Genomic DNA, 13,882 nt, shown 5'->3' on the forward strand with positions numbered 1-13,882 from the left:
AGTTTGTAAGAATTAGGGCGGGGAGAGACTTTCCCATCTATTTTAACAGTTGAGAAGTGAAGCACAAAATACAGCCACTAATCCAAAGACACAAAAACTGTTTGCTTGTTTGCTTTGCAGGAGTGACAACTGTCCTGACAATGACCACTCTGAGCATCAGTGCGAGGAATTCGCTCCCCAAGGTGGCCTACGCCACTGCCATGGATTGGTTTATAGCCGTGTGCTACGCCTTTGTGTTTTCTGCGCTCATCGAGTTTGCAACAGTGAATTACTTCACAAAGAGAGGCTACGCATGGGATGGCAAAAGCGTAGTACCTGAAAAGGTAATGTCGCTTAATATCTGTCCAAGCAGGTCATACTATGCCATGCTTGGTCACTATGTGCGTTTTTTTAGTCCATTAGAAATTCTTGTTATTTAGAGTAGTAAGTAATTACTCCAAAAGAGTTTCTTCATGTGTTTGCACACAGCATTTCTACACATAAACAGTAATTACTTAGACACAGAGTACCTAAATACTACTTCTGACATACTGGATGATATTTAATGCTATTAATAATTAAAAAATTTTACAGAGATTTTGACTTGTGCATCTGAGCGGAAAGACGACAAATTAATTTTCTAGTGTTTGAGGAAAAGAAAGTGTGGATGCCCCAGTATAAACATAGGAAAAAATTATTGTGGCTACTGTATCTGATAGTTTCCAAAGTATATTGCTCCCCAACAGGAACTTCAGCAAGATTGCTCTATGATCATGACCAAATATACCACCACAAGACTTTTTCTTTCCTTCGCTTTGCCTCCAACCATTTCACTATTTTTAAAAATAAAAATATTATTTTTACTTCTTAGTCAACAGCAGAAATTCATTTGTTTTGGGGGAAGAACTGACAGTTGTGTTGGGAGCGTGCAGTCCTGACCCACACCTCCCTGAATGCAACAGAGACATCACAGAGTCCCTTTGCTCTGGGATCAGACCTGGTCTGTAAATCGCAGGTGCATTACAAAATTGTTGAGAATGTTTAGGGCATGAAAGAGAAAGCTTTCCATTTCCTATGAGTTATCATGTCAGCTGCTTCTGTAAAGCAGCTTTTTTTTTTTTTTTTTTTTTAAGAGAGAGAGAGAGATCTTGAAAGAGAATTTTAACTTGCCTAATTGGTCATTATGAATATTCACAGACTAGAGATTCAGCAGAACAAATATTTGGAGGAGCAGATGTTACTCATTGGTATGTGAATATGTGTATTTAATTCCGAAGTGTGTGCCTATATACAATTTTTTTTTTTTTTTGCTATTTTAGTTGCATAAGTCAGTCAGAAAACAGAAATAAATTTAGGACATATACACAATGACTACTACTACAAAAGTATTGTAGAACAAATGAATGAAGTAACAAAGCAAACCTACAGTAATGAGCTGCATGACTGCTGGTGAATATTAAGTTTTCAGTTACTGATGATACTTTCATTGAAAATAATTTGTTTTATTCTCTGGTGTGCTCCTATCTTCATGAAATCTATTGTAAAAAATAGGCTGTATTAGTGGAACAAAATCCTTAAATGTTAAATATTGCCTTGTTAATATAACCTACCTTGTAATATAGTTACTGTAATCAGCCATTTCATTTGTTTCAAATAAAATTACATTTTCAGAGAAAAAAAACAAACCCCACAACATTATAAACACAATATTTAAACATTGTTTAAAACATTGGAAGATTTATAGCTTTGCATTCCTCAACAGGTAAGGGTCTTTGTGCATCATTTGACATAAGCCAGAAAGGACGTTCCAGCCCCCAGTAGAGCGCATTATCTGCAGACGTAAGGGAAGGCAGGCAAGGCAAACTAATGGTAAACAGAGCATCACAGCGTAATAAAATTTAGAACTCTAATTAGCTGTCTTATTACTTCTTCATAAAGTTGAATTTGACATATGAAATATTAGGACCCTGACTGGTGTCAGGACTTTCTGTGGATCAGATTCCTCATGACATTTAAATCTATAGAAAGGGTCTCCTCCAAGACTTCTGTGCAGCAGTTCTGTTGCTCGCTAAAGTATCCGGCTTCATACTCAGCAAGCGTGTAACAGCCTTCTGCTCAGGAGGAAAAGAGCAGACAGACAACTAAAAAAAAAAAAAATTAAAAAAAAATCTGACATCACCTTTTTTCTTTTCTGAGTATTGTTTTCAATCTGTTTGTTCTTCCTATTGAGCAGAAATATCCTAAGACAATTTGAAGCTTTTTCTCATCTTCAAGCTAGGCTGAATATTGTCATGAAATAAAGAACATCTACATCATGGTCATTGTGTGATTCCCTTTTCTTACTAAGCAGCAGAAATTTAACATTTCAGCCTTCGCTTCCTTGCTGTGTGGGGCTCCAAGCCATCCTTCCACAAGCCTCTCCCCAGCTGCACTGATGCTTTTGCAGCTTCCATTCACATTCTCCAGGGTCTGCAGGAGACTCTCTGCTCTCTGAAACGTTCACCTTTCAAACAAGTTTTTACCAAACCCTGCCCACTGGGTGGTCTATGTAGCTATTGATCTATAGTTGATCTGTCACAAAAAGTACCATGACTACTTGAAAAAAATATTGCCTCTGTGGGACAGCTGCTTCTTGAAAACAGAGAATTATATTTGCTATCTTGGGAAATGACATAACACATCACATTTTGCTGATATTTTTGTTTCAGCCATTTTTTCCCCCTTCTAAGAGGATGAAACAGATAACATTTTCCTATTCTTTTTGTGGCAAGTACTGCCTAAAGATTTTCTAAGCTCTTGGGATTTTTTTGTTATCTGGGTTTTTTTTCTTGTAATCAGAGTAACTTGGAGCAAAGAGCTGCTTTTCTTTATACCTCCACAATGACGCACATTATCTCTCTTCTATGTTTACCCTTGTGCAGTGGCTGGAGGAAGGGTTTAGACTGCCTGCAACAGGGACAGCTGAATTCCAACTGGTAACTTCAGATGTCTACGTTTAATTTTTTTTTTCCTACATGTAGATTGCAGAATACTAGAAAACATAAGAACCTACAGGAAAAATCTAGATACACTTTCAGATCAATAAGTTCTTCTCCACTAAAAGATTTTCAGTACATTCTTGTGTTAGCAATATAGGCAGGTGGATGCAAAAATAATACAGCTGTTTAAGTCCCTGTATGTGGAATGACATTTCAGCCATTATTGATATAATTAACGTTAAGTTTCTATTCCATAATGCATATACTTTTGGTGTAAACCATTACTGAACAGAATACTGGCAGCTTTGCATTTTATTAAATAATCTACTCTTTTAGTGCATGATCACATGATTTTTTAATTGTGTATTTTTATGTATGAAGGATGTTAGAATACATCATACAGCATTATTTGTCTTAATATTGGAAAGCTACATTAAGAAATTCAGTGTCTTCTGAAGGTTTTGTCCTGGTCAAGAAGCACAGTTGATTGGTTCGTCAATATTGATTACCATTAAAGATAACTTTGTTGATCTGTGAGACTACCTATCAATAAAAGTCCTCATTATAGTTTATCCATCATCTAATTTGGTTCAACTAATACAAGAAACGTAGATGGATGACTTTTTCTTTGTCTTCACCCAAATATTTTGCATGAGGTACGTAACCTGACACTAACATCTTTCTTACAGCTTATTACAATTTGTGGCATAAATTGGATTAATTGCAAAATTTTATAGTGTTTTTTCATAACCTTATCTGTTGGGATGATAGTGCGAATAAAACATTTTCTTCTTTCTTCAGCCAAAGAAAATAAAGGATCCTCTCATTAAGAAAAACAACACGTACACAGCTGCTGCTACAAGCTATACCCCTAATATTGCAAGGGACCCTGGGCTGGCTACCATTGCTAAAAGTGCAACAATTGAGCCCAAAGAAGTTAAGCCAGAAACAAAACCTGCAGAACCCAAGAAAACTTTTAACAGCGTCAGTAAAATCGATCGACTATCAAGAATAGCCTTCCCGTTGCTTTTTGGAATCTTTAACTTAGTCTACTGGGCTACCTATTTAAACCGGGAGCCCCAGTTAAAAGCTCCAACCCCACATCAATAACCTCATTTGTTCGTATAGTTCTGTTTTGTCTTTTGCTCTGGGAATTGCTTCCTGTTTTCACATATAGTAATTCCCATTTGCTTCATTGCCTCTGTCTGAAAGAAAACACTGGTTTCTTTATTTAACAAAAGGTAAAATATAACTGTTTATTTTAAAAAGCTGTGTGAAAAAGCTATATACTTTGGAAAAGTCACTCTGAAAATGGGAGAGAAAGAGTTGTAGAGTAACGAAAAGGGAAACCATTTGTAGATAGCTTAGTACTGAGTGTCCCTAAAAGGCATTGTATATGTACGCGAAAAAGATATTTTTATTCAAAGGATTGTGGGGAGTGGGAAAATATTCTTTATGATGTTCCTGATGCACATACTACACCAAACCATTTATTCAAACACTGTTTATAATCTTTTCAAGGATGTAAAACTTTCCATTTGCTGAATGCCATAAGATATACTATTTTACTAATCCCTTTTCTCTTCTATATTCCAAACCACCTCACTTATAATATTAAATCATCTTTAAAGAACAAGGAAACCTACTCACACTAGGTACAGTTTGTCACTGTAGAGCACATAAGATCTAATAGTAACAAATGCTTTAATCTGCTGTCTTACTGCAGTCTCGTTCTGAGCATTAAGTTGTCACATTAAGTGAGCACTAGTTGTCACTAGACTAGATTTAAAACCAGTTGCACAATCAAGTGCAGATTCCAAATTCTCTCTATCAGCTGTGTAATCCAAACAATTCCTGGATGCTTTTACAGAGAGCTTTTACTCATCACTATGTTTTAAAAAATTAACAAAACAAAACAAACCACAACAAACCAACAATTTTTGCAAGCTCTAGATACATTGAATGTATTCTTTTATAAAATGATACATTAAAAAGAAGCTTTAGACTGAGATTTATGGATAGCAGAAAGACAAAATATAGTATTTAAATAATATATGTAAATATGCAGCATGAGATTGTACATTTTTTTACTTTTTTAAAGTTGTGTTCTTAAAACATTGTGTAGGATTCACCTCTTAGCTCTTAATATGTTGTTAAATGCTCAATAAAACATATTTAGAGCCTGAATAAAACAAACAAAAACAGTGGTACTGGAAAGCCTAAAAAAATAAATACACACAAAGTACTTGTAATTACTTCCATTTGTAAAGTGGATAAGTGTACAGTAGCTTGCAATTTGACAATGTCATCCAATGTATACTATTAGATTAATGGCTGGTCTGCTCAGGTCACACATAAATACTAAAGTATGGGATTATATTTGGTAGGTAAAAATGGTGAAATACTTGTGAAGACAGAAGTTCATCTGTATATTACTGCTATATTTGCTGATACATAACTGTTACAATAAGTGATGTAATATATGTAGCATTAAATACAAAAAAGTCATACATAAAAGAATGTACAGGAAAATAGATTTTATTGAGTAAACTTACTACATTTCATTTTTACTGTAGCAATATATTTGTAGGAACAATATGTAAGGGCTTTAAATACAAGATGTCCACTTTGCAGGTATTGTGCTCCCTTTAAAAAAAATCCTAGTCGGTATCATTACTGCTGATTCTTAAAAATAAAATTTCAAATAAAGATTTTTCCAAGAGATGGGAAGAATGATGGATAATTGCAAGCATCGATTAAAAAACCATAGTAAATGGCACTGAATTTCAAAACAATCCTCCATGAGCCTCCAGAGAAACAGCTTCTGAGAGCCAAATTTCATAGCTAATGTTTTCTAAACTTTCTCAAATAAATCAAAAAGTTCACGTTATCTACAAAAGGGAATAGTTAATGTTTTATTTAGAGATTTATTTTTTTTAAATAATGCTTCATTGTCTAACATTTAGTCCTGTCTAAACTTGATAAGTTATCTGATTGGATCTTATTTATAAGGGGATGTTTCATCTTCTGGTATCATGTGTAGATATATGTATAGAAAAAAAATAAACTATGGCTCTTTAACTTCTGTGTACTTGTTTATCTTGTTATTTTTGGCGTTAAACTAGTGTGTTAATTTAGGGCATTTTCTCTTTCTAGCACTTCATAGCTACCTTTTGGTCTGCATTTTGCACATTAGATGTGAATTACTTAACTAGTCTGCTTTTTGCTATGCAATGATTGCATTATATCACCTCTTAGTTAGTCTATGCCAATAGTATTATACTGTATAAACTTGACTGCACAGTTTATCAAAGACAAGGTATTCTCTATGTAGCTTTTTTACAATGCTTTGCTAAACCATGTAATAATAGTAAGTCTTCCTTGAAAATAATGATACACTCTTATAGAGGACAGTTTCCGTTTACTCCTGGGATAATTTATAAAAGATGACATTGAATGTTTATTGCACTTCAGTGCAGTGATGTGGCAATAAAACCTAAATCTAATAGAGGTTGTTTATGGCAGAAGCATGTATTGCTTTACAGAGTTTAGCAAAAGCTCTTTATTTTATGTCAGACTGTAATTCTATTATAATAATAAAGCTAAAAATGTTCAATAATGAAAGTGAATGTTTTACTTTGGTTTTCTTTAGTTACTGCCTTCTATTATACATATTTCAATAAACTGCTATTCATTCAAAAACTCAGTTGCTGAGGATTTGGTAATGAATACAGTTTAAATAGATGTAATTTTCTGTCCAGCGTTTTCCAGGGACAAATACAACAGGCATGCCTCCAAAATCTGATTTGACATTCAAAAAAGATAGTTCAGTCCGTACAATGTATATCCAGTAAAGCTATTAATTGAATCAAATGAACAATTGTTAAGTTTTAGTTCCACAACAATGAATGTGACACAGGGTAGGAACGGAATAAAATACACTGTGTCCCAGATAAAATGGCAGATAAACGAGCGAGTGAGTAAATACGTGCAGATTTATGTTATAGATTTCACTGATTAAATAAATGCACAGATCTAAGAAAGGCTGATATCTAAGAAAGACTGATAGAGGAGAACCTCGGGCTATATAAAATAATATTATTTCACTTAATGAATCATGGGGACAGCATTCAAAGAAGCATATGTATAGCTAGAAAATTTTAATTCTCAACTCTTCATTTTTCACCACATAGAAAAACACGGAGAGAGGAAAAGTCATTCCAGTGCATTCAGCCCTCAGATTTTCTTGGAAAAGTTCCTGGAAAGCCAGGCTCATGCTCTTATACACTGAGAAACCACCAATTGCAGACATACAGTTTTGGAGGATCCAAAGCAGGAAAGGCTCATATAAATGTATGTACATCTCTAACAATATTCATAGTGTTCTTAAGCATGAGTCCTAAAGAAGGATTTTTCAAAATGGAAGGAAAGATTGTGTTAACACAGACTCAGATGCTATTCTTCTATTTTGAATGAGAATAGTGCAGTCTGAACCCCTGCTCCTTGCCTCCTACTACTAACTCCACAGAGATGAAATCCCTATGGAAACCCACAGCATTTTCTGGAGGAGTATGGTAGAGAAAGTGGCAAGTGACACTGTTTGAACACCCACCTCCTATGTTCCCATACCAGATGCAGAGCATACATGGGGATTCTCACATCTCCTTTGCTACTGCTCCAACATTTTTAGGCAGAAATCTAGGCAGAAAACACATCTCTGTGTTTGCTCTGATGTTCCATCAGCAGGGGAACCTTCTCGTGTTTTTCTTGGATCATCCCTAGAAATTACTGTAGGATTTTCTTAATGACCAAGAAATTTTTTTACATCGGCAACTTTGTTAATTATATTCTTTCTGTTAGACTACGTGAGACTTGAAAAAGACTGATTTCCTTCTCTATGTCCTTCTATTTTTCACCAATAAAGTAAATAATAAAAGCTTATTAAACACCCTAATGACTAGAAAATGGGGCACACATACTTCAGGGAACAGACAATAAGAAAACTTCTTTCAGCCTGTGCTTTGTATCTGAATGACTGTCCCAATAAATTACTGTGACTGGGGAAAGTAAAACTTTCTCTTAGAGGCTGTAAAAATATCAGTCTTAATTTAAAAGGTAAAAACTCAAAATCTTCTCAGACTTTCTATAGCAGATTCAGAAAAGAAAAAAAAAAGTCCTTCTGTTCTGCATAAACATGACACAGCTTAAATAAAAACGTGTTTGCAGTCTTAGCACATGAATTTTGCAAGTGAAGTATATTATCAGCTTGTCAAGCTGTTGCTGTCATGTTACATCTGATTACAAACTACGTAAAATACAACGAGAGAGGTAAAAGCTTTGAAACGACAAGTTTCTACAGGATCATTCTCTCTGGCTGTAGGCCCATCCAAACAGGCGGGATGACTTCACAGCTGCTGATAAACGTATTTGATTAAACTCCTTCGGGGCATTTGAAAATGCTCTGAGTAGATTTTGCACTTGCAAGGCAGCTGTTACACGCCTTTCACCCAAAGACTGGAGACATTTCCCCTCAAAAACCTGCAGACAGACAAATCAACCAACAACGGGCACTGCTTTTGTGAACGTGCTGTCAAGGGGGGAAAGATATATTTGCTGGACTCTTCCTCCAATCAAGGATATTTGAATGCAAACAGATATTAATTTATTTCCAAATGTCCCCATGTATGAAGTATTTAATTAGCCTGAAGTTATACATGCCTAAGGATCTGAACCAAGCCTAAGATGCTAGATTGGTTTAGAAGTGTCTTGCTAATGGCCGCCCAGAATGCGCATCTTTGCTACGTAATAGTTCGACATGTAAGCATCACGTGCTTAATACTAGGTGACTAAAGTGACTCACAGGAAAAAATAATTTGGCTGCTATGGGATTAATGCAAATTTCTTTAAAAAGCCCCCACATGCTTAGAGTTCCTATTTCATTACTGCCCAGAGCAGCAGAACCACACTTCTAAACAAGCGGTTTGCAAGCTTCTGGGCTTGCTCTCTGTTGTAGTGGTTTTTATTGATGCAACGCATATACCACAAGGATTTGAAAAATTTCAGAAAAAATAAACACACAAAAACCTTTTATGGTCATCTGAAACCAAAAATAAAACCTAGTGAAGCTACAATAGAAAGATATTTCTCTCTTAAATTCCTTTTTTATGAAATATCTTACAAAACCAGAAAAGTGGATTTCAGCCAAGAATCTTTTAAATGAATGCACCCTTTGAATAAGGGAAAAAGCCCATAGAGACCACAGTAAAAATCTCTGTCAATTGTTACAACCTGAAGGACATAAATTTAAGAAAGAAAAATATCATTTTTTCAATTTAAACTATCAACTAAATTAAGAGGTCATCTCCTTTTTGGACTAAATTGTTGATTTCTATAGCTCCGGGAGACATTTCAGACAGGGTTTTGCTTCGATTTTGTTTTTCTACAAAAACTCATGAAATTCAACTTCAGTTTTCATCTTCCTCTCGTCTGAGGGGCTGTGCAGGCATGAAGAGGTGAGGGGCACACTTCTCAAAGGTGACGGTGCATATCTCGGGAAACAACTGCGTAGGAGCCTTAGATCAAACTTTAGTTTTAATATGACGATGTACAATATTTTTGTAACCAACCATAATGCCCAGCTAAGCCTCATGGACATGACAAAATAATATGCAGATTAACGTAAAATTTTGTGGGCTTGATAGGATTTTGTTTCTTTATTTATGTGAGACAGCTAAGTCAAACTTAAAAGAAAACTGCTACACACAGCTATTCGGAAGAAAGTACCTATTGTCAGTCTTGCTGATTTCTGCACCTTTCTGTCATCTCCTCCCTAGCTTGCCTCACCAAAGCTTGATTCGTAAGGAATTGGGTTAATTTAGACCAAGCAAAATGGGACCCTGTGTCATTAAGGCCTTTACCAGCTTGTTTGTGACTACCCTCTCTCCTAACTGTCTTGTCTGTGGGAAGATGAAGAAAACACAAATGAAGTAACTAGACCAACATATCCCATTTCACTAGTTTAAAAGGACACAGTATTATGAGAACAATATATGTACTGATAAAATGTTCAGCTGGCTGCAAATACAGAATTTTCACACCTGAATGCAGTTCTTTTACATCCATCTGTAATCTCCTCCCCCAAATGATATCCAGATTCCCAGAGAAGGTGAATCTTTTTGCAGTTCCACATGATACTTCCAGAGAACTCAGCCATGATTTCACGAGCAGCTTTCCAAGAATGCATAAGAGTTGTATTCTGGTCATTGAGTTACTAAATATCTCAAAGGTTATGTTAATTTGTAGATGACTTTAACCTAGGCCTTGTTTCCCAACGAAGGTGGCAGGGCTGAAAATGTCTGCTTCCACTTCACGGGTTTTGAATAGAAAGATTTTTTTGCTTGCAACTCCCAAAAAGTACAAAAAAAGTGAAAATTACATTTAGGAACTGTGAGATAGAAGAGAAAGACCATTATGGATAATACAGAGAACTGGTTAACTGGAAAGTTTACTTTCAGATGCTTATCATAGCTTTAGTCCTGATGATTAACTGTCCATCATTCACCTCCCCACCACCAGACAGCATTGGCCTCCTCCTAGCAAATGACTGAACAAAATAGCAAAAACCCTTTCAGGTGGATACCAGCAGAATTAAATGAGTGCTTAATGATTTTGAAAATCTCACCCAATATTTCAAGCCATGTATAGAATGACTTTTAAAAGCATACTGGTGATGCTAAAAAAATAATTATAACAAAAAGCAAGAAAAAGATCATAAGGTTTTGCAGCAAGTTCTGCTAACAAAATTTTCTGAGTCTGGATTTTGCCAGAACATGAGGCTAAAAATCTTACTCTTGCAGACACATGAACAGTGCCATAAATACTTAAGTGGCAAGTCACACAAGCATGAGCTTCAAGGCTTTGAAAGAGAAAAAGAGTTCCTGGTTATATCCACACTGCTGCAAAATATTTTCTTAATTACATAACAGGACTTGAAATTTATACTGAAGGTTCTCATAGATCTGCATGGAGCCATTTTTCAGACAAATTAGACACACAAGTTAATTATTATCATCCTGTATCAAGCCATGCAACTACAGTAGAAAAAACAGAAGTTCAAGTAACTCAATTCTGTGAAGCATTTCTAACACATTATTCTAGAACTGACATAATTTATCTTTTAATATAACTTTTTATTTTCCTAAATATCATCCTTGGTTAATTGTAAAGATATAAAAAGCAAGAATATTAATTTTGTTACAGCCTCAGGTTCAAAGGGAATAAGCAAGCTTCAAGAAATATAACCATACACATAAAGAAAAGCAGTTTTATCTGGTTACCACAAGAAGTAAAGAGAAAAGAACCTGTAAATAAACATGATCCATTTATTTATAAATGTCTAGAGATAAGAAATAATAATTCTCTGGTGTGGCACAAGCTGATATATTTATTACTATAGTGTACTTAACAACAAGAGTTGTAAGACAGACTGTTTTACTACCGCCTCTTAATGGGAATTACATGAATAATGAGTCTCAAGAGGCATTTACCAGTGATAAAGATAATATTGGCTCTAAAAAATGTCAGACAAGCTATTACACCTCTGTATTGCAAGCAAGCTATACAGGTTATTAGCTATTACTTAGTTTTATTATATCTAGTATTTAATAGCTGGGAATGCACGTTTAAAAGATAAGACGACTAATGACACGGGAAGGTATTGTCTGGGCAAATGGCAAATAATCATCCATTTCTCTTCACATCATAACTGTGGCTGGCCAGTGCACATCGGTAAACTGGCTTCAAGGTCAGTGCAGTGAAGGATCTTGAACAGAGACCAATACAGCAGAAACTGAATTGTAATGCATCAATCCCAGCTCAAGTATATATCTTATTTCTACTATTACTAGTTTCCCTGTAGCAACAGAGAACAGCTCGCCTGAGGTTTCAACTCCGCCACTTGAGCCATTACATGGAGTGCCAGCACTTTGCACAGTTAGAATGGACACACTGTTCTCATCAGCGCGCATGGAGAAAAACAAGGACGCAAAGGAACTTTGCCTATACAACACCAGAAGGAACTGAAGGCAAGAAGGCTGTGAAGTCAGAGGTGAAGCAGCTTAACACAGGCTAGGGGAAGCCGGCAAGCAGTGACCATCATATGCGTCTGTATTGTGGCTAAGGCAGTTTTAAGAGAATTTTAAATAAAACAAGAATATGTTTTATGGAGGCACTTTTCATCCCAGCATGTTTATAACAACAACAAAAACAAACATTAAGATTTTTAAGATAATTGGTTCTCACACAGTATATTAAATTCTTAGCAGAAGTCTAAAATATGTCCAAAACAACTTTAGGTTGTGTACTTACAGGGTACACACATTCCCTGTCTTTCAGGGGATTCCTTCGTGTGGTGATTGATTCCCAGCTGTAATATATTTCAAAGAACAGTCTCAACTCTCTGTGCTCATGAAGCTGTCACTTCTGATGTCCCAGAAATCACCAGTCTGACTTACATGTTTTTCTGCCACTCGTGCCACTGCTGGACAGTGCAGTGCAATAGGTCAAGGGGCATAGCTGTAAAGATATGCCAAGATGAGGAAAATCTATTTTGGAGCCCAAAAGGCAAAACTAGTGATGCAGAAGATTACTAAATACTACCAGCTGCCTTATGGCACTTGAGTCTTCCAAGGAGGACACTGTGAGGCTGCTGTTCAGTAAATGTGAAATAAGGTCCTATGGCAAGTCAGAAATAACAAGATTTTTTTTTCATTGCTCTTAATTACTATTTGCTTGGGGGGAAAAATTGATAGAGTGTGTATCTATATAAAACACATTAAAATATTTCTATGGCTAACATTACAGAAAGAGTGCAAAACCTGCTGACCCTTAGATAAATTTGCATCAGCTCTGGGACTCTGCCAAGGGCAGAATGTCCTTGGGGAAAAATATGTATATATAAAGCTTAAATTGTGGGATAATGAGGGGAAGTCTCTCAACCCTAAAGAAACAGTCCTAGACGTCTAATAAAATTACTAGAATGTTGTTAATATATATTTTTTAACAGATATATTTATACATATATATAGAAATGAATTTTCTCCCCAACTTCAAGTGATTCTTCTTTCTGCCATAGCTTCAGTGTTGATTTGCATTTAAACTTTGCTGCCTAGTCACCTAATAACACAACAGAATTCATGTAAAGAATGCAGTGTTACATAATTTCCTGAGAAGTGTGAACAGTGCCATAATTCCTCCTAAACTTTGTGGAAATCAATGGAAAGTTTTGGGTTTGGCACCCACTTCAAACTCACTTCCCTTTTTTCTCAAATCAGTGAAGTGTATTAGAAGCTCAGGTACAATATCCTACTGCTCAATGGTTGCACCATCTGCAAAGAAGGTGAGTTTCAATTTATTAAATTCTTTTCATAGACTTCAATGGTGAACCAGATGACATAATTTGAAAAATTCCCTTATTTGCCTCACTGTAATTACTATTAATAGCATTTTGATAACAAAGTACAAGATCCTCTAGAAGTATTTTCTTCTGGTATCTTGTTTATTCTTGCTTAGTACATTTAAATAATCTTCACTACCCAAAACCAGCATGCATGTGTATGACTGCTCAGTGCTGCTGAGACACAGGCATGACAACCATTGTCACCAATCTACCTTCCAACCCCATTTCATCTACTCAACTGGATCACACCTCAGATTTGCTGTGAACGCATTTGGCTGAGTGAGCTGTGAGCTTCAGCAGAGCTGAGGTGTATCTATCTCTATATTTGTGGCATGAGCTGTAAGCAGAGTTTTAAATAAGCCAGAGTGAGCACCTCACAAGTGATGCACATCTCAGTGAGCTCCAAAACTTTGTTCCAATTTCCCATGCAGATAAATGCTGAGCTATTCAAATGTGTGAATGGCAATGG

The 13,882-nt window shown here is 35.8% G+C and overlaps 1 protein-coding gene across 1 annotated transcript in view; it reads left to right on the top strand.

Moving 5' to 3' along the window:
• The window catches only part of GABRA1 (gamma-aminobutyric acid type A receptor subunit alpha1), a 43,563-nt gene extending 37,010 nt beyond the window's left edge, over positions 1–6,553 (top strand). The window contains 2 exon segments of the mRNA XM_065644192.1: positions 121–323; positions 3,759–6,553. Of these exon segments, the coding sequence (XP_065500264.1) occupies positions 121–323; positions 3,759–4,067 (512 nt within the window). The 3' untranslated portion in view covers positions 4,068–6,553.
• Positions 6,554–13,882: the final 7,329 nt, after the last annotated feature.

Source organism: Caloenas nicobarica, chromosome 13 (assembly GCF_036013445.1).
Source record: "Caloenas nicobarica isolate bCalNic1 chromosome 13, bCalNic1.hap1, whole genome shotgun sequence".
Lineage (NCBI taxonomy): Eukaryota > Metazoa > Chordata > Aves > Columbiformes > Columbidae > Caloenas > Caloenas nicobarica.